A 23,961-nucleotide genomic window follows, 5' to 3' on the forward strand; every position below is an offset into this window, starting at 1 on the left:
CTATCACATCCCCTTTCTGCTCTCGGCTATCTCTAACGAGATATGAAAACAGATCCAGAGCTTCCATCTTTGATCGTACCTGTATGTGATGCAGTACATCACTGTATCTGAACCCAACAGTGAAGTGAGACTTCAAAAGAGCATATTTCAATTCGGGACCCCCTGGCCATCGGATAGATGAGGTAGAGCGTGTACGGCGAATGAAGACAACATCACAATGAAGAACTGTCTTGAGAGCCACAAATTACATTGGGAGGACAGTTAATGAGGGTGATAATGCAGATCTTTGCAGATGATAGATGAGAGGACGGCTATTACACAGGCCAAATGTGTAAGATGCATGGCTTTGTTTTAAATGCACTACAGGCTAAATACGGCCGTGCTTTTATGATTTGATATGCTCATAAATCATTATTTAAACAATGGAGGGGTGGAATGCAAAAGCACACGCTGAATGGAATTTAAGAGAACTAAATAAATCCTAAAATATTTGATAATGATCCTGAAGAAGCAAGACAGCAAGTGACTTGGAGTAAATTGGGAAAGATACTACCTGAGCACGAGTAACATAATACTGGAATAAAGTGTGTCACCATCGCTCACCCTGTCTGGACTCTATAACTGAATCAAACATGTCTGTGGATTTCTTCTCAGAGATGGTCATATTGTCATAAATCAGTCATAAATCAAGCATATATGCCAAATTTATTTCTTTCTTGTTGTTGTTTATAATAAATACATAATAGTTATTCAATAGATATTTGCAGGACATTTAATTTAACACATAATATTTTTACATCTTTACAGTAGTGTGTATATATATATATATATATATATATATATATATATATAGCTATATTTATAAATGAGAATCTATCTAACTATCTAGCTTAACAGCACTGGACATTCATAATGTGTCGTGTACTACCTGATCCTCCAGAAACTGTAGATCAGAACAGTTTTTTCCTGTATGACAAGGTTCCTGACTCAAGCCCCGGGCGACGTCAGCGAGTGGGTGATGAGCTCTGCGTTTCTAACACCACGAGAAAAAGGTCCCCAGCTGAAGGCAGGAAAACAGCGTGAAATGCCTTCTAGACGTCTACCTGTTTGGATCAGGATGAGATCTGGAGCACTCACAGAAGGGCGCGCGCACACAGGTTCAGCACATGGCACTCAGATCTACAGCTTTGCGCTTCAAAAGAACAACTGAATAGTTTGCATTCCGAACGGAAACTATTTTTTTTTTAAGTTATGGCATTTTAATAGTTCAGGAGGTTTGACTGCATCAAGCTCAAGATCTAAGTGCGCTTCTGCCTGGATTTTTCTTTTTCTTTTTTTCCTTCTCTCATTTTATCTGGTTTTGCTGGATGAAGATCTCCAAGAAGTAAGAATGAAGATGCTCAGCACTTTCCAAGCGGATTTTGCGATCGTCTTCACCAGATGATGTGCTTGTTGGAAGTGTATTATCCAGGGGTGCTGAATCTCCTCAGAAATTCTCAAACTTTCTCCCAGGACAAGCCTCTTTCTCTGGACTAGTTCTTCAGCATCAGACCTCATACTTTTGTCCTTCGAAAGGCATCTGACAATGACGATTCCACTTTCCAGAACGCAACTTGCCCTCTTCTTTATCCTGCTTTGTCCAGTCAACATTATCGGGCTCTGGTGGTAAGTAATATCTCAGGCGCGCGCTCGATCGCCTTTAGAAAGTCCTGCAAGCTCCATATTTAAAGCTGGATTAGCGTGATAGTTTAGAGATGATCGAATATGAAAATATGACAACACCGTTCCGGGTTATCACATAATTATTCACTGAAGAAACATCCCTAGACACTCTTAACAATAAATAGTTCTCAGTTTCGGCAAAACCCCCTTTTCTTATCATGAAACTTCTGAGTGGTTATGATTCTCTAGAGGTTATAAAAGTTCTTCATGTTACATATTGCTGGAGTGGTAAAGCAGTGCAGACTGTTTTATAAAGAACTAGAATGAAAATCTGTTTGTGGAACTTTTGAGAGGTTTTTTTTCGGCATCAGGCTGTAAAGCATTTCGTTTCTGTTTCACAGTTATTGTTGAATGAGTTTCAATATTATATATCTCAAATATGCCTTATTTACCGCTCACTCTGTGAACTATTAGTTTTTAATAGGCTACACATTCCATTGAGCACTTCTCACAAAATCAAAATGAAAAATAAAATTAAGAATAAGAATGAATTATTCACAGTAAATAACTGCATAGATGATATAAAATATTTGAAAGTATTTAGTTAAACTTTAAAATGACTTTCTAAAAACAATACAGGTGGATCAGGAGTTCATTCTACATTTGAAATCTGTACAGAGATATTTACTGTTTCTATAAAAGTTGTTGATCGTAGCTTCTATTATCAAGGGTTTACTAAGGGTTAAGCTGACTCTGTTTCAGAGGTAGACACATTGGGGGTCAGAGATGGAATTTTAGGTGGACCTCCGGGCTGTGGGTGTCATCATAAACTACTCCTTCCCTTAACACTCTGAAATGCACGAGTTTGACAAGACGGAGATTGTTTGCTAAACAGAGACCATCCAAAATGACGCATTACCTTTAACAAGGGTGTTGTTTAGCTAATCAAATATTCACATTTTAACATGATAAAAGGTCAGCTGCACCTAAAGCTCCCCTCACACTTTTTACGCACACACTCTGTTTCTCTCTCATACACCTGGAGGTCTAAAAAAGTTTGCAGAGACAATGATGCTTTCTTTGGGGCACAACGCATGCCATCACAAACCTCTCGTCTGGGGCTGGGCTGTGCCGAGGGTCTCTGACAGACAGCGTGCCATTCACATGCTGAGGCTGAGAGGAGATGAAACGGAGGCAGATAAACTGGCTCTCAGGACTCTGATTGTGCTCTGATCTGCGGGGCTGAGAGCTGAGTGCTTGAGGAAGCGATGGGAAGCCTCCCCTCTTCTGGAGTCTTCGGGGTCATGTGCTGGCGGCCCGCCAGGAGTCTGTCGGACAGGTGTGCTTGTGCACACGCCATACCCTCTTGCTTTTATGTCTGTGTGTGTGTGTGTGTGTGTGTGAATACACTCTCAGTCAACATTTAAATTTAAATGTGACCCAATATTTGTGCACACTCACCTTATTCTATTAAAGCAGTGGTTCTCAACCTTTTTGACTTGAAGGAGTCCATTATCCAGTTCAACATTCAAAAGCCCCTCATGTAATATTTTCTTTGGAATGTTCTGCTGTAATAATGACAAAGCTATTTGTTTACAAACCTTTTATTAAGAGAAATTGGGATTGTCGATATGTTAAATTAATGCTCAATAATCAATAATAAATCAATAATATCAATAATAAATTTGTTCCAGAATTTTCTTTAACAAAACAATAGGTTGCAATAACAATATTAATTCAATGTTGCAATGAAACAGGAGATTTTTAATACAAGTTAATTAAAAATATTTATTTAGACCTCAATTTTATGTGTATTTTAGAATTTTTATTAAATTGCAATATTTTAATTAAATTTTTTTTCAAATAATTGCCCTGCTCTCCTGGTTGAGGACCACTGTGTTAAAAGGGACAGTTCATCAAAAAAGTACAATTCTGTCATCATTTACTTACCCTCATGTAGTTTTAAGCATGCATACCTTTATTTCTTCTGTGCAAAAAATAAAGACGAACTGTTCTTTTTCCATACAGTGAAAGTCAATGGGGTCCAAAAAAACAACACTGGCCCATATTGGCTTTCATTGCATGGACAAAAAAAAAAAAAAATTCAAAATATCTTCATTGTACAGAAAAAAGAAAGTCAAACATGTTTAGAATGACATAAGGGTAATTATATGACGACAGACTCGTAATTGTTTATCCACTCACAGGTCTCCTATTGGACCTAACCAATGTATATTAGTGTGTCCCAGACTGCACAGTCTGCTGTCCGATGTTCAATCTGGGAGAAGCGAATCTCATTTGGAGAACGGAGAGATAGCCAATCAAGCGGCCTTGAGAGATGGATCAGATAACGATTAGATGACAGCTGCTTGGCCCGTTTGGCACACGTACAGTGTTTCACCTCGAGCATGCGTCTGCTGTTCTCTCGTACTTCGGCTCTGTCCCATCTGCGTGTGACAGACAGCGTCGTAGTGATGGAGTTGCACAGCGCCGTGGTTCCACTCGCATGATTTAGTGGCTCGCTCCAAGAGGAGATTGTGCCATGGCTCTGCGCCACGCGCCACAGAAGTGAACCCAAGCCACTCTGTGCAGTTCCAGCCCTGTCGTGACTGACTTCATATCCAGCATACTTGGGGGATTAAGTAGGGATGAATTTCGCTCTTTCACAAAATGAAAAAAGAAGAGACTTATCTGTAACCATGCAATTCATAATGTAATCTGAGGTCTCAGCAGGCGCAGAGGACGACAGGTCTACGAAAAGATAAATGTGCATGTGTATGTTCGCACTGATTATTTGGATAACTTCTCTTAATCACAGTTCCCCCCTCCGTTTCCCCCTCTGCATTATCTCTCTCATACATCACGGTGTGGCTGTTTTTGGATATTCCTGATTGCACAAGTTGGGTACATCTTTTTCCATGTTATGATTAGGCCCCATCTCGTGCTTATCACATCCAGGAGTCTCACCAGATAAAGGAGAAGCAGGAAAGAGTGGCTTCGAATAAAGCCGTGAGGATAACGGTCTAGGGCTAGGGCTTGTGGTCTTCCTCTGGTTAGAAGCCATTCTTTTTCCCTGTTCCTAATGTGAATCACTGTATGAGAAATGGCAGAAGTGATCTTCGAATAGTCATCATCATGTCTAGATTGACTCTTTCTGCAGGCATGTTCCTTTGTCTTTTGTTATGTCTTGGTCGTGGCTGGTTTCGATTAGAGCCAGGGAAGGGATGGTTCATCAGAGCTAGACGAATTTCTTAATCTCTGTATCACCCAAGCCATAATGTGACCACATATGCAACCCAGGGCCACTTTTGTGACATTCAAGCTTTCCTTTAAAAGCCAGCGCTTTGCCTCGCCTCTTTTGACAGTGAAACAGGACTTGGTAAGAGAGAGTCGCTCCAACACTGTCTGCTCTTTTACGAGTCTACACCTCCTGCTGTAAAATGTGGTTCCATTATTTGAGCAGAGATCCTGGCGCTGAGAAGCTCACAGGTTTGTAGATAATCAAAGGCTGCAAAGGAGAACATTGTATCTGCACATTATTATCACGCAGGGGTGTGTGTGAGATACTAATAGAGGCTTTATTACACGCCTGTCTGTATATGGAAACCGTGACACTGGCCACAGACTTTTCCTGGTGGGGCACTAGACTGTCAAAATTAAATTGAAATCAAACATAGATTGAGAAATTTTGAAGAGAAACATTGTCTGACTGTCATAATAAAATAAATGTGATCAAATGTGTTGACAGTAAATAACAAAAGATGAAAAAGAAATCTGGAGTCACGGAGGGTTTAAACATTGGTCACTGTGATCAAAACAATGCATCACATATTCCTCCTAACAAGATCAACGTTTTTCTATTATTAAGGAGATTAATAGATATTTATTTTGTGTTTGTTGTTCACTTCCTGCTGCCTTTACAATACTCTGAGATACAATACTGTGCTTGTTAACAATATCATAATTACCAGGTATTTGTGATGAATAAATTCTGGTGTTATGCATAATACGCAGTGATTGCAAAAAATATATTTTTTGCTAGAGGCAGGGTCCAAAATGAAGACTCTTCAGGCGCCGAATGAGAGTAAAATTTGACATTGGCGAGCATGTGCCAACTGGCCTGTAGTTTTATTAGGAACTGAAACATAATACATGGTTAAAGTCAAACTATAAAAACAATAGTCTGCCCTTCACTGATTTGAGAGACATGTGTGATTCAAAAGAAAGACTACAAACTGTCTACTTATTTGACCTCAGTGGAACACTGACCATCAAAAATGTCATGTTTATAGGTTTATTGTACTCCATGTGGCCAGACGTATGTGGAATATTCCTCACATTAGACCACTAAAACAAATATGAGCATTTGAAATTAGAGAAACGGGGAATGTCTCATGTTGTATGTGATGCTAATGAGAGAGAAAAAACAGAGTTAATAATTCATTTGTGATTTTTTTTTTAAATAAGTTACAATTAAAATAAATGTACTATATAAAATGTAATTTTTTAATGTGTAATGATTCCGAAGTGTCTTTTAGTAAATGTAAGCATATATATCAGAGCAAAACACACTGGCGCTGCTCTGTGTCCAAAGACTGTTGAATGGTCGTATGTAAATGAAATATTAGGCCTATCAAGATGGGATGCATCACTTGTAAAGCCTGTTATCTCCCCTCTCATATTTCTTATCAGACCGCCATGGAAGGCGACTGGCAAGAGTGTCGGTTTGACTTTTTAAAACAAACTCGCACGGCAGATGAATGTTATTAGTCTGAAAGATTAGCCTTGACAGGGGTGAATGAAAAGCAATGAGGTATTCGCACAGGGCTCTGCTCCCCCATACGGCAACGTAATGATAAAAACCGACTTCAGCTGCACGGATCACAGACGCTGAACTCCACTCTAATACGGCGAGAGTTATTAAAAAGAAAGAACCGGAGGATTGTGCCGTTCTCACATTACGTCATAGTGACTGTCACGGGAAGCTCTGGCATCTCGCTCAACGCTTTGGACCTGAGGCCTCTTCTCCCATTAACAGCTGAAATAAACAATTGATTCAAGTGTAAACACACGTCTGTCGTCACTTTTGATAAAACCCAGCGATTAAGATGCAGCTTTTTTGCTTTAAATGTTATCTGTTTATGTTCAAAGGGGTAATTCGATTACCGCTGACATTATAGTGTGCCTGACTTTAGTAGTTGTCTTTTTTCTGTATATTTTCTTTGTCATCTGCAAGGAACAATGAGTACGGCTACAAACCAAGAAAAGCTCTAAACAAATGAGGATCGGCTCAGACCTTAATGTGAACCTTGCGGTAAAGCAACAGAACATTAAATTTATAATGCTCTACATCATTTAAAGTGGTTTGTGTGCCGTGTGGTTTGAGAAGATAACCGCACTTTATCTTGTGAAAGCTTGTGTAGTTTGAGTTCATCTGATGAAGCTTTGTTCGTTTCAGGGCAGTGGGGAGTCCCTTGGTCATGGACCCGAACAGCATCTGCAGGAAGACCAAACGTCTGGCGGGCAAGCAGGCCGAACTGTGCCAGACCCAGCCGGAGATCGTCAACGAAGTGGCCAAGGGCGCCAAGCTGGGCGTGCGCGAATGCCAATACCAGTTCCGCTTTCGACGCTGGAACTGTACCAGCCAGAACAAGTACTTTGGCAAAATCCTCCAGCAAGGTGAGCATGTGTCCTAACGGAGTTAATCAATCTTTGTCTCGATTATGGGTCAGCAACGTCTTTCTGGGGCCATGAACTCTGGCCCTGAGACCTAGATGCCTGTGCCCTCATTTTTAGCACGTTTGATCCAAGTTCGAGAGAGAACAAGGACAGCTGTTGTGTCCGGTTTACCTCACTGCCTTTCGTCTGTGTTAAATTGCTCTCTAAAAACGATCCCCAAATTGCATAATCATTGATCCGCCACATTTTTCAGCCCTTTGAAGAGTAATAAACTAACGTAGCCTCTACAATTATTAGGCCGTCCGCAGGGTTCAACCCCTCCCTTCTCACGTTGGATTAACCTCGTTCAGTTGAGGCAATTATTCGGCCTCACAACAGCAGCGTTGATGCTAAGATGTCTGTCATTATCTAATATTTTTTTTTGCAATCCGATCAAGAGGTGGTTTGAAACATAATAGGTATGACTCCGTAAATGCATCTTGTAGTTTAGGCCACAGTTTACTTACTAACTATAAGAAACTTTGCAAGTACATGTGAACTTATTCTACCGACTCTAACCTAACAGTCTATCTTTTTTGGCTTCCGATGAGTATACATGAGCAAATCATTAAAGGATATGTCAGTAGTGAATTTGATGATGCATGTTGCTCACCTTTTCTGGTTGTAAACAGTCTAATTGGTTGTCACCAGTAGATGGCGCCACTTTGGCTGAACACAGTCTGCCCTGAGCCAGCAGGGTATGAGATTAAGATGGTCAGTACAATTTTTTGCCTAATTTCACATGAGATTTCTCTTTAGACATGCCCATATCACAGTGATGTAGAGAGATGCAGGCTTGTCATATCCAGGTCTGGAGCTGAGAGTTCACGATTTGGCCTCCAGTGTGGACGTGTTCACACACGGATTGCAACATGATTCCTCTGTCTGCATCAGCCCATCTTAGACTGAGCACTGGAGGCTGCCTCACAAAATGGAAATTAATCATAAATTCCTCTGTGTCTATAGGTGAGGCTTAAGTGCTCTTCTGTTTTCATGCATTTACCACAATTACCGTGAGACTTGGCTCTAATGACCACGTGTCAGAGCTGAGCTCCCTGCAAAGGCAGGTTCACTTCCTGCACCGAGTGATAGGGTTGTACAAAGTGTCTTACATATTTCTTCCATTGCTAAATAACTGGGGGCTATTTTCTTCCCCTATTCAAACTGTAAACTAGAGCTTGTTTTCTTGGCCCAAGGGAGCGGCCTCCTAATGCCAGAATTTGCTGGAAATGCTGCCGGCTGCTCTTACATGTTGTCTCTGAGGTTGTAATGAAGTCGTTAAAATCGCTCAGAGACAATATGCGGTTCCAAATAGAAACCCAAGAAATGATAAGGACGCCATGTGTGCGTAATTTGCCCTGTCACCTCAGGAATGCGCCCTGTTAAGACCTCTTGTTTCTGTCTGTGTCAATAAATGTGTTTGATTTCGCGCATTGTCTGATGCACAGAGGTTACTGATGTTTTACCTCAGGTTCAGGTCTCAGAATGACAACAAGCATGCTCCTATACGCACGCTTACATTCGAATTATATTATATTATATTTTTATTTATGACATAAATGGTGAGAGAGAGGCAGGTGCTTTTACATTTGTTCATTTATTAAACATATATATAAATAAATAACTGTTTATTGAGTTTTATTTTGTGGAACAGTAATACAAAACAAAAAGGAGCTGTACAAATTTAAAACCCACCCAACCTATCCCACCCCTTGGTAGACTTAAAAAATAAATAAAATAAAATAAATAATAATAATAAACACATATTAATTCATATTAATAGATAAACAAATAATAAAATATTTTTTTACAAAGATTTTAGAAAAGAAGACACAACATTAAAAGCTGAATGCCATGAATTATCAGTTTTCATGTTAGATGCATGTATACGAGAAGTAGAGCGTTCCATCGAGATAATGTCCAACAAATACACCGTCCAGGTTCATCTGTCCATTGTGTGAGGAGGATTCCAACGGTTGACCAGCTATTGTTTTGCTGCTGTGAGAGCAGCTAACAGTAAAGATCTTTGTTGGACGGACAAGGTGAAGTCCCAAAAGTCATTCATGAAAAAATGGCACGGAGTCAAACATATCTCAGTACCCAACAAATATGATAGGTCCAGTGAGAGCTGAGTCCAAAAAGATGAGAGAGAGGGGCACTCCCAAAAAAATGCAAAAACATGCCTAAAACTCCTTGGGAACAGAGATTACACTTAGAAGACGACAGATTCATATAAAAACGTTTCATTGGAGTCAAGTAAACCCTATGCAGCAATTTCCAATGAATCATTTGGTGATTAGGGTTTTTAGAAGACAATTTAAACGTACCCCATACCTGATCGGAAAATAAAACATGCACATCCTCATTAAGATCCTTAACCCAAACAGTAGTAATAGATAAAGGTTTGTATGAATGCTCAAGAAGAAAGAGACAGATGACTGAAGCAGAGGAGGGAGATTCCTCAGAAGGAAGGATTAGTTTGTGTAAAGGGTGAAATACATAACAAAGGAGGTGCCTGCAGATTATATTGAGTTTTAAGATTCTGGAAGGATTTTAAACCACTATCATCATAGATATCTCCAAGAGTGTTTACTTTATTATGAGTCCATTGCGGACAATGAAATAGAGTACTGCCTGATAAAAGGTTATTATTGTGGAAAATAGGCGAATGCTATGCCATTTTGTAGCTAGTTGTGAACGTCTTTCAACATCCCTCCATGTGGAGAGGAGATGGGTTACAATGGGACCAAACTCAGATGTACACTGCCTAAGCAGAACTCCCGAAAAAACAAGATGCTTCAATTTATACGGATAAACAATAGATTCCTCAATTGCTCTCCAAGACACAGAAGCGTCAGGATCAAACCAAACTGCTAAAGGGCAGAGGGAAAAGACTTCACCATACAGTCTAAAATTAGGTAAAGAAAGACCTCCATGTAATCTACATCGTTGTAAGGTAGTCAGTTTAATACGAGGACATTTCCCATCCCATATATACCGTGAAACACATGCATCTAGTTTGTTCCAGTAGCCAACCGGTGGAGCGAGAGGAATCATGGAAGAAAAGAAATGAATACGTGGGAGAACATTCATTTTAATCACCGATATACGGGCGTGAAAAGAAGTAGGAAGACAAGACCAGTTTTCCAAATCTGAGGATACTTTGGCTAGAATACCATTATAGTTTTTTGAGACGATTTCCTGCAGGGAAGGAAAAACATCTATCCCCAAGTACTTAAAGTTTTAAACCAATGGAATAGATATAGAAAGGGACATGGAATCAATTTTAGAATTGAGGGGAAGAAAACATGACTTACTCCAATTAATTTTAAACCCTGAGAGAGATCCAAAATGGTCAAATAAATTCAGCACATGAGGAATACAATGTGACGGCTTCTCCAAAAACAATAAGATATCATCAGCAAACAAAGAAATATGATGATGAGTATTCCGTATATTTATGGGAGAAATAGCTTCAGATTGTCGGACCGCTTGAGCTAAGGGTTCCAAGGATACGGCAAATAACAGAAGAGACAGCAGGCAACCCTGACGAGTACCTCGATGTATAAAGAGTGGGTTAGAGCGAACAGCACCTGTGAGAACAGTGGCTGCTGGATTGGCATACAGAACTTTTATCATATTTATGAAACTCAATCCCAGACCCAGATGCTGTAGAACCGCCCATAAATAGCTCCATTCTAGCTGGTCGAAAGCTTTCATCGCATCCAGAGATAATGCTGCACAAGGAGAGGACAAGCTATTATTTGAATTAATAATATGATATAACCTGCGTAAGTTATCTGAAGCTGAGCGAGATTTAATGAATCCTGTTTGGTCATGATGAACTAGCCTATTCATAAATTTCTCTAGACGACGAGATAGTACTTTAGCATATAATTTAACATCAGTCCCTATCAAAGAAAGTGGCGGGTAACTAGAACAGGAAGTCGGATCTTTATCTTTTTTTAACAAGAGAGAAATAACAGCCATATTAATAGCTGGGTGAAATGAGCCTTGAGTAACTGAAAAATGTATCATATCTAACATAAGGGGGCCTAAATTTGATTGTAATGCCATCTATGCCTGGGGATTTGCCCTTGTTCATAGATCGAACTGCTGACTCCAGCTCCTGAAGAGAGATCGGTTCTGCCAGGTATTCTGAATCTGAATCTGACAGCCTAGATAAATCAAGATTAGACAGAACAGATGCAAAAGAGTCAGGGTCACCATCAGCGGAAGAAGTATAGAGGTTAGAGTAAAAAGAGTGAAAGGCAATATTAATGTCTTTAGGGTCTGTCATAATGAGCCCAGATTGGGATTTCACAGCTGAAATATTAGCAAACTTTTCATTGTTGCGTAATCTTAGAGCTAAAAGGTGGCTTGGTCTACTCCCTTGAAAATAATAATTCTGCCTGGATTTTTGGATCAGGAATTCTGCCCTGGACCTCAGTAATGAATTGAGTTCGGACCTAACCGCCATGATTTTACTGAGTGTATTGTCTGAGAAACAACGCTGATTATCTCTAAGTCAGATTCTGGAGCTGTGATTCCAGTTCAACTATCTTTCTGTGTCGGTTTTTTCTGAAGGAAAGAGGCATATGAAATTGAGTTATTCCTTATAAATCCTTTAACTGCATTCCAAAGTGTTCGAGGATCATCCACTGAACCTTGGTTAATTTCAATAAACTCAGCAAATTTATTTCTGAATTGACTGCAAAAATTTTATCCTGTAACAATTTAGGGTTAAATCACCATCTAGTGGCACGAGATGGCCGAGGGATCAAAGATAATCGACACAAATTTCCATCATGTTCTGACAAAGATAAGGAACAGCTGAAGATAAAGAAGTAGAAATGAAAATATAGTCAATTCGCGAATAGGATTTACGAGTAGCAGAAAAGAAAGTGAAAGACTTGGCAGAAGGGTTTAATAAATGCCAGCTATCCACCAACGAGGATGAGGTTACTCATTACCGAAGTTTGTCAGAACACAAAGCTCGAGAGTGCGATTCCTTTGGTCCAGATCTATCTAGGATATACAGCATTACAGAATTCATATCTGCACCAATACAATTTCAAAATCTGAAAACTTCAAGAGATAGGTTGACAAAACAGAGAAAAACGTAGGGTCAGGAGTACAAGGGGCATAAACTGAGAGAAATACAATATTCCTATTCTCCACTACTGTTTTATATGTGTTATTTTACCATTTGTATCACAACCTTTATCTAAAATAGTAATATTTAAAGTCCTCCGGACCAATATTAGGACACCCTTGGTTTTAGTATCCGAAGATGAGTGAGATACCACTTCATAAAACTTATTATTACACCTGTGTATATCCTCCTGTTTCAAATGGGATTCTTGAACTAACACTATATTAATCTTTCTTCTTCGCAAAAAATCCAGAAAACCTGTACATTTGTGAGGGCCATTTAGCCCATTAATATTACAACTCAGAATATTAAGGTCAGTCATAGGTATCAAACAGAATTACTGCATAATAAGACAAAATACAAGTTTGAAAATAAAACCAGTTGAGTCTACCATTAAACCACCCCCCACCCTCCCCGTTACCATTCAAAAAAACAAACACATTCCCATGAACTATGGCAGATCAAACCAAGAACAAACCTTGGTCTGCCAGCACCCCTTAATATGGTCCGTGGCGTCAACAAAAACCTGCACATTACTGTAGTACCAGCATTTAGCCCCATAGTCACATATTGACTAGGTAGTATTTCTATTTAAAAATAATAATAATTAAAAAAATGAATAAAGAAAGAAAGAAATAAAGAAAAGATAGAAAGAAAAGAGTGATACAGAATACACCTAAAATATCATAATCAGTAAGCAATACTGTATGCACAATAAACTATGAATTAAGAAGTGAACATTAAAGTGAACAGTGAAAGACACAGTCACCTAACCATTTAGAGCATCTCTTCTCCGATTAGACGGCAAATGTCCAGCTGGAGTTCACTGAGAGTTGGTGCATGAATGGGATCTGAGAATGAGAATGAGCTCCCTGTCCGTGTACCGCAGCAGTTTAAAGATGAAAACCCGTGGTTTAGCGCGATCTGAGGAGAGCCTTGTGTACATGCGATGCGCTCGCTCCACTTCAATCTCTTTACCCGCCAGAGACGGGAGCCACGTCGATCTTTTCAAAAAGCCCATAGGGTCGTCCTTTTCGGAACCTTCAGGCAATAAAACCAGACACAGATTGCTGCGCCTATTGCGATCCTGTAAGTCCACAACCTGTTGCTCGAGCGCAGCAACACGCCTATCGTGATCTGTGACAACTTTCTTTTGTTCTCTCATCTCCCCTGTAAGAAGATCCAGTTTAGCGCATAGCGACTGAACAACTGACACGTGAGAAGCAAACTCGTTCCGCATCGCCGTCAACTCGGTTCTTAGAATGTCCTCAAAGTGTGTAACAGTGCTCGCCATCTTGTCCATCATATCGCTCGCGGTCGGTGGCTTGGATTTCTTCTTAATCGGAGAAGCTGATGGAGACAACTCTAGCTGTTTACGACTGCATGTCATCAGGTAAAGCACCACCAATGAATAAAACTTAAAACAAAACAAAAAAAATCAGCAAAAAGAAGCCAAACGTACGGAGCTCTACTCGAGTGCGACTAGTTTCATGAGTCACGGGACTCTTTCAATATACACTATACGTTTCAAAACTTTGGGGCTGCAAGATTTTTTAATGTATTTGAAAGATGCATACCAAGTAAATTAGTAATAGTAATAATTAAAATAGTAATATATTAATTTAAAAGTAATGTCGTAATATCAGTAATATTTATCGGCCATTTGTTCAGCAGATGTGTTTGGTATCTGCAGTATTCTGATAGTGTTGATCGTGAACTCACATTTGAACTCGTAAGCTTGCGTGCATTTGAAAAAAAAAAAGAGCAGGGGTTTGAGAGAAAGAAAGAGAAAGAGAAAAGATAAAAAGGTAAGCTTATATCAGAAAACAATTCAACAGTACATCTCCAAGCCCGGAGGCAAACCATTTTTGCAAGCATTAAGACTTTAAACGCTCCTTTTTTTTCTATATAATCCCATTTCAAACCCCTAATGCATGCTACAAACCAAAGCACATAACACACATGGCATTCTTCAGTCCTGTTCAAGAACATTTTATTTCAAACCCCACTGTTGGAACAGGTCAGAGGCCAGTGTACTCAGCATGAAGGACTGCATGAATATGTGTTATCATTTAAAGGGACAGCCAGTCCCGTTGTAATGGATCCCTTGTGCGCACAAACGTTTTGAACATATTTGAGAGTTGAGACAGTTCATTTGACGTCAGAGCTCACTTCAATTTGTTAGTGTGAAAGCAAATTTTCAAACTACCACGTAAAGAAGGTGGCATAGGTTACGCTTCAGGACCCTGCTATAGTTTGCAGTCGGTATTAATGCATAATTTACTTATACTCTAGATTCTGGTTTCGACCAAGAAATTGAGGTCAGATAGCCTGAGAATTACTCATTTATCCATAAGGATGTGTGTGTGTTGCTGCGGTTGCCTTCAGTTGATAAAAGTGGATCCCAGGTATGCAACAAGATCTGCGTAGCGTTAGAGATTGTCTCAACCCTCGCTGCATGCAGGCAGCACATGGTGGCAAAATAAATCAATCAAAATGATTCCTGCCCCTCAGCACTGGTGGACCCGTGAGGGGCCCTGCCTTCTCATCTCTTTTCATCCTGCAGCCCCATGCTTCATTGACTCAAAGATTAAGTATTAAAAAATTATTTGCTAAATCTCACAGAAGCCCCTTCTGGCATTAAGTTCTCTTTCTCTTTTCTAGGCAGGCCTGGGCATAGACAGCTGCACAAAATTTGTTTGGAATTTGTGTCTTGGAGGAAAAAATAAGAGAGGGAGGTGAAATCAAGAGACTTTTTGCCCTCTGTCTGTCATGACAACCTCCGTCTTATGAATGTATTGGATTATATTATGATGTAGATCCAGATGGGTGAATTTTGTCTTGTAATAGTTCAAATGTCGGATGTTACACTGTTTACAAAATATAGTTTGATCATGATATGTCTGACTTTAAAAAATGCTGAGGTAATAGAAGGGTCCCCATGGGGTTTGGAAACTCTGGAAATACCAGGATTTGTATTTATTTTAACCTTCTAGGTCTGGAAAAGTCACGGAAATAACTAAATTTTAGTTCCATTTTTTAAGTAATGGCAATTTTAATACTGATTATAAGCAGGCTGGATTTTCTCTGTTCTAAAATATTAAATCAACTAGTTATTTTAGAATAAATCTTACCCATAAGCCAGCATGATGACATCAGTCTGTGCTTTGGGGGTCTTAAAGGGATAGTTCACTCAAAAATGAAAATTCTGTCATTAATTACTAAGCCTCATGTTCCAAACCCGTAAGACCTTCGTTCATCTTAAGAACACAAATTAAGATCTTTTTAATGAAATCCGAGAGCTTTCTGACCCTGCATTGACAGCAATGTACCACATTCAAGGCCCAGAAAGGTAGTAAGGACACTGTTAAAATAGTCCATGTGACATCAGTGGTTCAACCGTAATGTTATGAAGCTACGAGAATACTTTTGTGTGCAAAGAAAACAAAATAATGACTGTATTCAACAATTTCTTCTCTTCCTTGTCAGTCTTTGACACACGTTCAAAAGAGTACCATGACGCAAAAAGTATTTTTCTAGCTTCAAAAAATTACCACTGATGTCACGATGTCCTTACTACCTTTCTGGACCTTGAATGTGGTAGTTTTCCTTGTTATTTAGCCCTACTTATCTATTTCAGTGTAGGTCACCATCATGACCATGCTAATATAAAAATGAGGATAAACATGAAAGTACCAGCATCAGCTATGAGTAATGATTCAGTGGCCATTCTGAGGGATTCTGTTCATGCAGTGAAAGATTCATCATGTGGATTCATCAGACTCGTTCATCACAGAACCGGCTGATAAGAATCATTTGTTTATGAATTGAGCTATACAAGTCGCCAGAATGTTTGTTGTTGCTTAGGCCTACAGCACATGTGCAGTACAGACGCTGGAATACACTGCAGGAAACACTGCTGTAATCGGTGACACATGCTGCATCACATCTATGCCAGTTATGCCATCAACAAACTGGTTAATTGAACTTGAAAATGTCTGTTTTCTGTATGTATGTTTTGTAATTCACTTATTACAAAAAGTGCATATCCAGTAAAATAATGTGCTTATTTAAATCTTCTAGTGAAATACAGCATAATGGGAACTTATATATTTTAGCATTATATAATGACAATTAATTATATTTAGTTAGTGTTCGTGATGAATGAATGATTTGGAGAGATCCTTTGTAAATATTAAATATTACGCACTCCGTTCAAATGGGCTTGCCTCATATCAGAGCAAATATTGTTTGTCCCCTCTCAGGTTAACATTTTTTACATAGACAGAAATGCAAGCATGCAGCAAATATTGTTTGCCTGATTTTGCATAAAATTCTGCCATTGTGAAATCCTAGAGAGGCTGCTTCTCTTTAGGACACTGCATGTTTGAATAGTAATGTAGTGAACAGTGTTCGGTTTATGCAGACTTGGTTGGTGTTTGAAGCGCCAGAAAGCTACAGGTGTTTTCAGGTGGGGTGCTGTCACGTATCAAAACAGAAACACACACACACATTGCTTCACAGTATGAAGACGACAGTGGGCGTGTGAACGGACAGCTGGTATTAATATCTGTGTGTGTGTGTGTGTGTGTGTGTGTGTGCGCACTCTGAGCTCTGATTCCATTTCACTGGCTTTAATGAATCCCATTCACTGAATCATGCGATGCAGAATTGGCACAGGACTGAAGAGTGACTGCACGCTCACTGCATCCAGCGTTTACACAGGATAAAACTCATTCCTTTCAACTCCCTTACTACGAGTTGCTAAACACATCTGTCCTTTCCAACCTCTCCATTCTTTTCTTGTTCTCTTCTCTCTTTTCTGTTATTGCAGACAATTTGTTTTCAGTTAACATTATTAAATGTTAGCATTTAATAAATAGTTCTTGTGAACTGGTCATTTTCTTTCAAAATAACTTTTGACATACAGGTCATTTTCTGGAAAGTAATTAACAGCCAACTCAAAGATATTTTAAACAAATAAGAACAACAATATTTTGAAATAGTATTGCCATTTAAAATAACTGTTTTAATAATTTAAAATTGGTCATTTATTGGTGTGATGGCAAAGCTGAAGTTTTAGCATCATTACTCCGGTCTTCAGCGTCACACGATTCTTCAGAAATCATTTGCTGCTGAAGAAACATTTATTGTTACTGAAAAAGTTGATATACAGCTTAATATATTTTGTGGAAATTCTGATAGATTTTTCAGGATTCTTTGATAAATGGAAAGCTCTGAAGAACATAATTTATATGAAGTACACTGGAAATTTCCGTATTGAATTTTCATTGTTTCACACATATTTTGAATCACTCATTGCATTTATGTTGTGTTTTAGGGTTAAAAGAAATGTACAGATAATGGCCTGGCAGAAAATTACTAGTACATTTTCCTTCTTTCTTTTTTTTCCATTCAGGGTAGAAATCTTTTGTTGCATTATACATGTCTGTACTGTCACTTTTGATCTATTTAATGGGTCTTTTCTAATTAAAAAAATAATAATTACACTGACCCCAAACTTGTATCTGTAGTTTATAAAAGACAAAAATGTTCATTTCCATTTTTAGAAAATATTTAATCTACAAGGTGCCTTTGTTTATTAATACTTTTCAGAGTTTCCATCTCTTTGGACAAATTTGATAAGTAGTATTTCTAGGATTTTCAGGGGTTTGTTTAATTTTGGGTTCTTGGATATTGAAACATTATAGAACAAGACCTGAATAGCATATGCTCTGATTTGCAATGCAGCTTATTCTGGTCTGCTATGCCATGACCTCGATTGGCTCATTGTGCCACAGTAGTGCTGTCGTTGTAGATGAGACCACCTTATCACAGAAATAGCCCATGCAGCTTCAGGATATCTAAAGTGCCATAATTATCAGAGTTCGATGTAATCCAGCCTGGCCAACAATCAGAAGCTCTCTTTGATGTCTCTTTGTGTGTGTGTGTGTGTGTGTGTGTGTGTGTGTGTGTGTGCGTGTCTTCACAGACATCCGAGAGACAGCGTTTGTGTATGCCATCACGGCAGCGGGTGTGACTCATGCAGTGACTCAGGCCTGCAGCATGGGGGAGCTGCTGCAATGCGGCTGCGAGGCCACACGGAGCAGAGGGCCGCCCCCGCGTTTAGCCAGTGTTGGCCCAGCCGAGGGGGTCAAGTGGGAGTGGGGTGGCTGCGGAGACGACGTGGAGTTCGGCTATGAGAAGTCCAAGCAGTTTATGGACGCCAGGCGGAGGAAGGGCAAGAGTGACATCCGCACGCTGATAGACCTTCATAATAATGAAGCCGGTCGACTGGTATGATATTTCATCTTTATCTTGACACATATAGCTATGAATTAAAAATAAATTACTAAAAATAGCTTACACAGGCTTTTAACAGTCTTTTAGTGGTGTTATAAATGTAATCCGACCTATCAAATAACAATATTAAACAAAAACAATGTGTTAACGCAATCGTTCAAAAGTTTGGGGTCATTAAGTTTGTTTTTTATAACTTTAATTCAGCAAGGACACATTAAATTAACCAAAAGTGACAATAAAGAAATTTTAAATGTTATAAAAGATTTCTAAATGTCCCTATTTTTAATTTTCTGCTTATCAAAGAATCATCATGGGTTCCACAGTAAAATATTAAGCAGCACAATTACGCTATTCTCAACGCTGATAATAAAAATACATATAGAATGATTTCATGATCACCATATTAGAATGATTTCTGAAGGATCATGCGACACCGGAGTAATGACTGCTAAAAATTCAGATTTGCCGTATGAAAATATATTGCCAAAAAAAAAAAAGTTTGTCAGAGTGCTGTATTTAGTACGATATTCTGGATGCATGTGTGAGAACAGTTAATGCAACCTGGTATTTAGTTCTTAGTTCACACAACGCTTATTATACATCAATAATAAACTAAATTAGGAATTGGGATGACTAGCCAGGTATCTTGTATTTACCTATTTTTTTGTTAAAGGCAGTCTCAGTACCTGTCGCCCTCATGCAGGTTTGGCGTAGATGTTTTTTTTTTATGTTCCTGGTACGATATCAATGTGGATAGATTTTTTGCATCGATGCATAGATGATACAAGCACAGTCGTGTGCTGTTTTGCCTGTACAACCCTTAAGAGATAGTCAAGCTTAAATGAGCAGATGGTGCACTTCAAAAGCCCAAGCATGGAAAAGTTTGGAAATGTTATGGAAATATAGTTGGCTTATATAGTTTCCCAACATCACCACTCTCTCTGTTCCCTTATTGACTGTCTAGAGCCATTTAATAGTTACAGGAGTGTAATTTTTTTAAACTAGGGCTTTCAAATTACAGTATTAACATGCACAATTAATTTAAAATGTATATGCATTTATTTTATTTAACATGGAAACTGTTTTGTTCTTTTCTGTGTGATCAGAAACCACAAAACCACTCACATTCACACAAAGTGCCTAGCAGATCAGGCATTTCATAAAAAATCTCAATAAAGTATAAACACCTGCACATATACAAGTGTTAATCACACAAACTGCAGACCCCAATAATTACAAAATAATATTCAATTTATATTTACTTTTTTTCTATTTTGAAATAAGCTGGATGTGTTAACACATAATGATATTTACATATAATATAATAAACTGTTATTAACATATAATAAACTGTTTAACAGAACTGTAACGACAGACATACACTGCTACTGAAATGTTTGGGGTCAGTAAGATTTTTTTTTTCTTTTGAAAATGAATACTTTTGTTAATTAATTAAACTGATCAAAAGTGACACTAAAGCCATTTAAGATTTAAGTTTCAAATTAATGCCATTTTTAGACTTTCTATTCATCAAATAATCCTAAATAAATAAATAATAAAAAGTAGCACAACATTTCAGGATTGATAATAAGAAAGGTTTTTGAGCAGCACATCAGTATATTAGAATGATTTCTAAAGGATTATGTGACACTGAAGACTGGAGTATTGATGCTAAAAACATTTAAAAATATATGAAAAACAACAAACTTATTTTAAATTGTAATAATATTTCACATAAATAAATTCAGCCTTGGTGAGCATAAGAGTCTTAAAAATACATAACAAAAATTCTTACCGACCCCACATTTATAGCATTCCATTTATAGTTTATAGTTTACATTTATAGTTTGTATTTTCTTTCATATTTTAGTATAGTGTGCCATTTAACACACAAATGTAAGTGTAAGTGGAGTGTGTCCTTAAGAACTTTTAGACCAGGCAAACCTTTTTTTTTTTTTTAAGCAATCATTATTTTTGTATTTCCATTTCTGCAATGATGCCTACTGTACAGTAGAAACCTGTGGTGCATGTGTGTGATAGATCATTTTGAAGTACAACTGCTCTTATTTTAGAATTCATTATTATTCAGAACTCTAAAGAAGTCAGATTTAAGGTTTCCTTCAAGCCATCATCAGTCGGCCACTGGGCAAATCCTCAGATCCGTTATTCACTAGTGCTTCATCTTCCAGGGGTCACTGCCTCGCAGCCTCAGGTCCCGTTAGCATGGGGTCAGTCACAGGTAAATAGGCATTAAGGGGGCATATAGACATGTTTGGCAGATGGTGAAATTCTTCTACGTCAAAGAGAACCCAAATGCCCTGCAGTGACTTGTTTGGAATTAAAGAAAAATGGTAACGCTGCATTTATCAGATGTTAATTTCAACAGGTATAGAACTGTATGTTTCAAGCTCTCGGATTGGCTTTCGAGTGGCTGGAGGCTAAAGAGGGAGGGGAGAGATGAGGGTAAATTCCTTCTAAATAGCTTCTCCTTTTATCTCACTGAACTATCTTTGTGTCTTGAACTGCAGGCGGTGAAGAATTATATGAGAACTGAATGTAAATGTCACGGGCTGTCTGGCTCTTGCACTCTGAGGACCTGCTGGAAGAAAATGCCTCACTTCCGAGAGGTGGGCGACCGTTTGCTCGAGCGCTTCAACGGGGCATCCAAAGTGATGGGTGGGAATGACGGTAAGACTCTCATTCCAGTGGGGCAGAACATCAAACCTCCAGACAAGCAAGATCTCATCTACTCGGCCGAGTCTCCGGACTTCTGCCTGCCCAATCGGAAGACTGGTTCTTTGGGCACACGCGGGCGCATGTGCAACAGCACGGCGCTGGACGTGAGCGGATGTGACCTTCTGTGTTGCGAGCGGGGCCACCGGGACGAGACGGTGGTCCTGGAGGAAAACTGTCTCTGCCGTTTCCACTGGTGCTGCGTGGTCCAGTGTAAAAAGTGCTTGGTCAGGAAGGAACTGAGTTTGTGTCACTAACCGAGAACCCTTGATAATGGGATAATGAGAAGAGCGATTCCAAACAAGGACAAGAACAAAAGAATCTAGAGCATTCCAGATTCATGCATACGCATTTCAAACCCTGAGGCTTTGGGAAAGCCTAGAGGAGTGTCTGACTTGTGATTCACCCAGGACCGCTAGTCTCAATGACTACTCAAGATTTAGGAGGGGCTCTTCAGCTGTGAAGTCGAGACATTCAGAAATCTTCTCATTGGAGGGCTTTTGTGTATATTTTCTGTTAGATCAGCCCCTATACAGTATATTATGAGTGCAGACTCGATGAATGAAAGCACATCTTCATCAGCGCCGCAGCCATGGTGTAATGGCTGTTTATGCTCTGAAGTGACAGAACATCAAGAAAAGGATATTTGGCATATGCTCTGTAAAGCAGGCTGGATATGGAGCAAAGATGGTTATTTATAAGCATTTGATATCATCCTGACTACTTCTTGTGATTAATGCCCTGTCATTTTCTTTCAAAAGCACTTTGAGAACTTTTAACAGAAAGAGTAAAAGGTAAACTCAAAGGTAAAAAGCAAAAGCAAGAGAAGCAACATGTAAAAACTCTTTATCTTTGTGAGATATTTAATCTATGGGGCTTTCAATGCACTTTTACTGATACTGACCATTATTTTTCATCGGTTTGCTCCTTAGTGAAATGCATTTTCAGTGGTTTGTTTCAGTTCTTATATTGTTGACCTCATATAAATGCTCTGAAAACCTTTCAGTACGCTAACACTGCTCAACAGTTCTCAACACCGATTACAACTGATCATTAATGACAATAATCACAGGAACGTATGAGAAATTGTCACTGTTGTTTTATTTTTTCAATGGATCTCTCACTGGAGGGTTAATCAAGTCAGGTCATCAAAACATCATTTCAACAATTCAGTGTTATCCAAATGCATTATGTTTGAAATATAATATGTATGCAGTCTGTACAGTTAATGAAATCAGAAAACAGAAATGTCAAGAAGAAGCAGACATAAAGAATGCAGAGCTTCACAAGCTACTTACAGGGTCAGCCATGAGGCTTTCATCAAGTGTTAATCTCAAGCACCCTGTCCTTTGTTTGGAATGTATTGCATTTTTGTAAAATACCTTCACAAGGTATCATCTAGAGTTTGTGCTTGTGAGCCACAGACCATTGAGAAATATCATTTTCACATGCATTAGTTTTAGGCGCATAAGCATAATGGACTTGAGACTGAAAAATGACAGCATGTCCACTTAATGTAAATTAAGATGAAATGTGTCATATGACTGCATTCGGCTCTATTTATCTTAGACTTTTTCTATTTATCTTAAATTTGTAGTTCATCTCTATGCAACCTCATATCTGAAAAAAACATGGCTGAATAGATGTGAAAAATGATTTACTGCTCTTCAAAACAACTGTTTATAAAGCGATCTTGCAATAATTTACCAGAACTGTATATTTTGGTTATTTAATCACAATGCATTTGAAAGGAAGATTTCGGATTTGAAAAACTGAAGACTGGAAGTGAGAATCCTTCTTATAGCTGCTCATCACTGAATAAAATTCACAAAAACTTGTTTCCTAGTTATTTTGTTGTATTTATCAGTAGTTTTTGTCTTTCTAACAAAGTACTTATAATTATATAATCTATCTATCTATCTATCTATCTATCTATCTATCTATCTATCTATCTATCTATCTATCTATCACACACACACATATATATATATATATATATACATACAGGATTTTAATTGACAAAGTGAGTCTACACTTAGTATAAAATGTACAAATGAACATATTCAGACTGACAGACAAGACCTGGCGAGAATCTATTTCCAAAAGTTTGTGTCTATAGTCTGTTTTTGTCTCTCATCTTTCCTCAGTAATAACTTGGTTAAATGTTGTAACTCTCACATGACATTTTGACTGGGAGATATGATCCCATTTCAGGCTGAGATATTTATATAGACATCATAATGAAGCTTATGTCAAACTTTCCTTTCATTGACGTTAAACAAATCATACAACTGTTGTTCTAACTGGCTGACTTCACACAGGGTCAAGACTCAATGCTTCCCAGCTCTCTCGCTCTACGGCAATTCAGAGATTTCAGCTTCAAGTGTATC

At 38.6% G+C, this 23,961-nt stretch overlaps 1 protein-coding gene across 1 annotated transcript; it reads left to right on the forward strand.

Moving 5' to 3' along the window:
• The first annotated feature begins 952 nt into the window (after positions 1-952).
• On the forward strand, positions 953-23,403 carry wnt6b (wingless-type MMTV integration site family, member 6b). Its single transcript, XM_079427891.1, has 4 exons — positions 953-1,665; positions 7,121-7,341; positions 18,528-18,832; positions 21,367-23,403. Exons 1-4 carry the CDS (start codon positions 1,586-1,588, stop codon positions 21,826-21,828), a joined length of 1,068 nt encoding a protein of 355 aa, XP_079284017.1. The 5' UTR covers positions 953-1,585; the 3' UTR covers positions 21,829-23,403.
• Positions 23,404-23,961: the final 558 nt, after the last annotated feature.

This window comes from Barbus barbus, assembly GCF_936440315.1.
Source record: "Barbus barbus genome assembly, chromosome: 11".
Lineage (NCBI taxonomy): Eukaryota > Metazoa > Chordata > Actinopteri > Cypriniformes > Cyprinidae > Barbus > Barbus barbus.

What these genes read in the sequence shown, in the direction of transcription:
- wnt6b (XM_079427891.1), top strand. Translation starts at nt 1,586, where the DNA reads ATGACGATTCCACTTTCCAGAACGCAACTTGCCCTCTTCTTTATCCTG. An exon ending in TGGCAAAATCCTCCAGCAAG is followed by an intron (nt 7,342 to 18,527) that starts GTGAGCATGTGT and finishes GTGTCTTCACAG; the next exon opens with ACATCCGAGAGACAGCGTTT. An exon ending in ATAATGAAGCCGGTCGACTG is followed by an intron (nt 18,833 to 21,366) that starts GTATGATATTTC and finishes CTTGAACTGCAG; the next exon opens with GCGGTGAAGAATTATATGAG.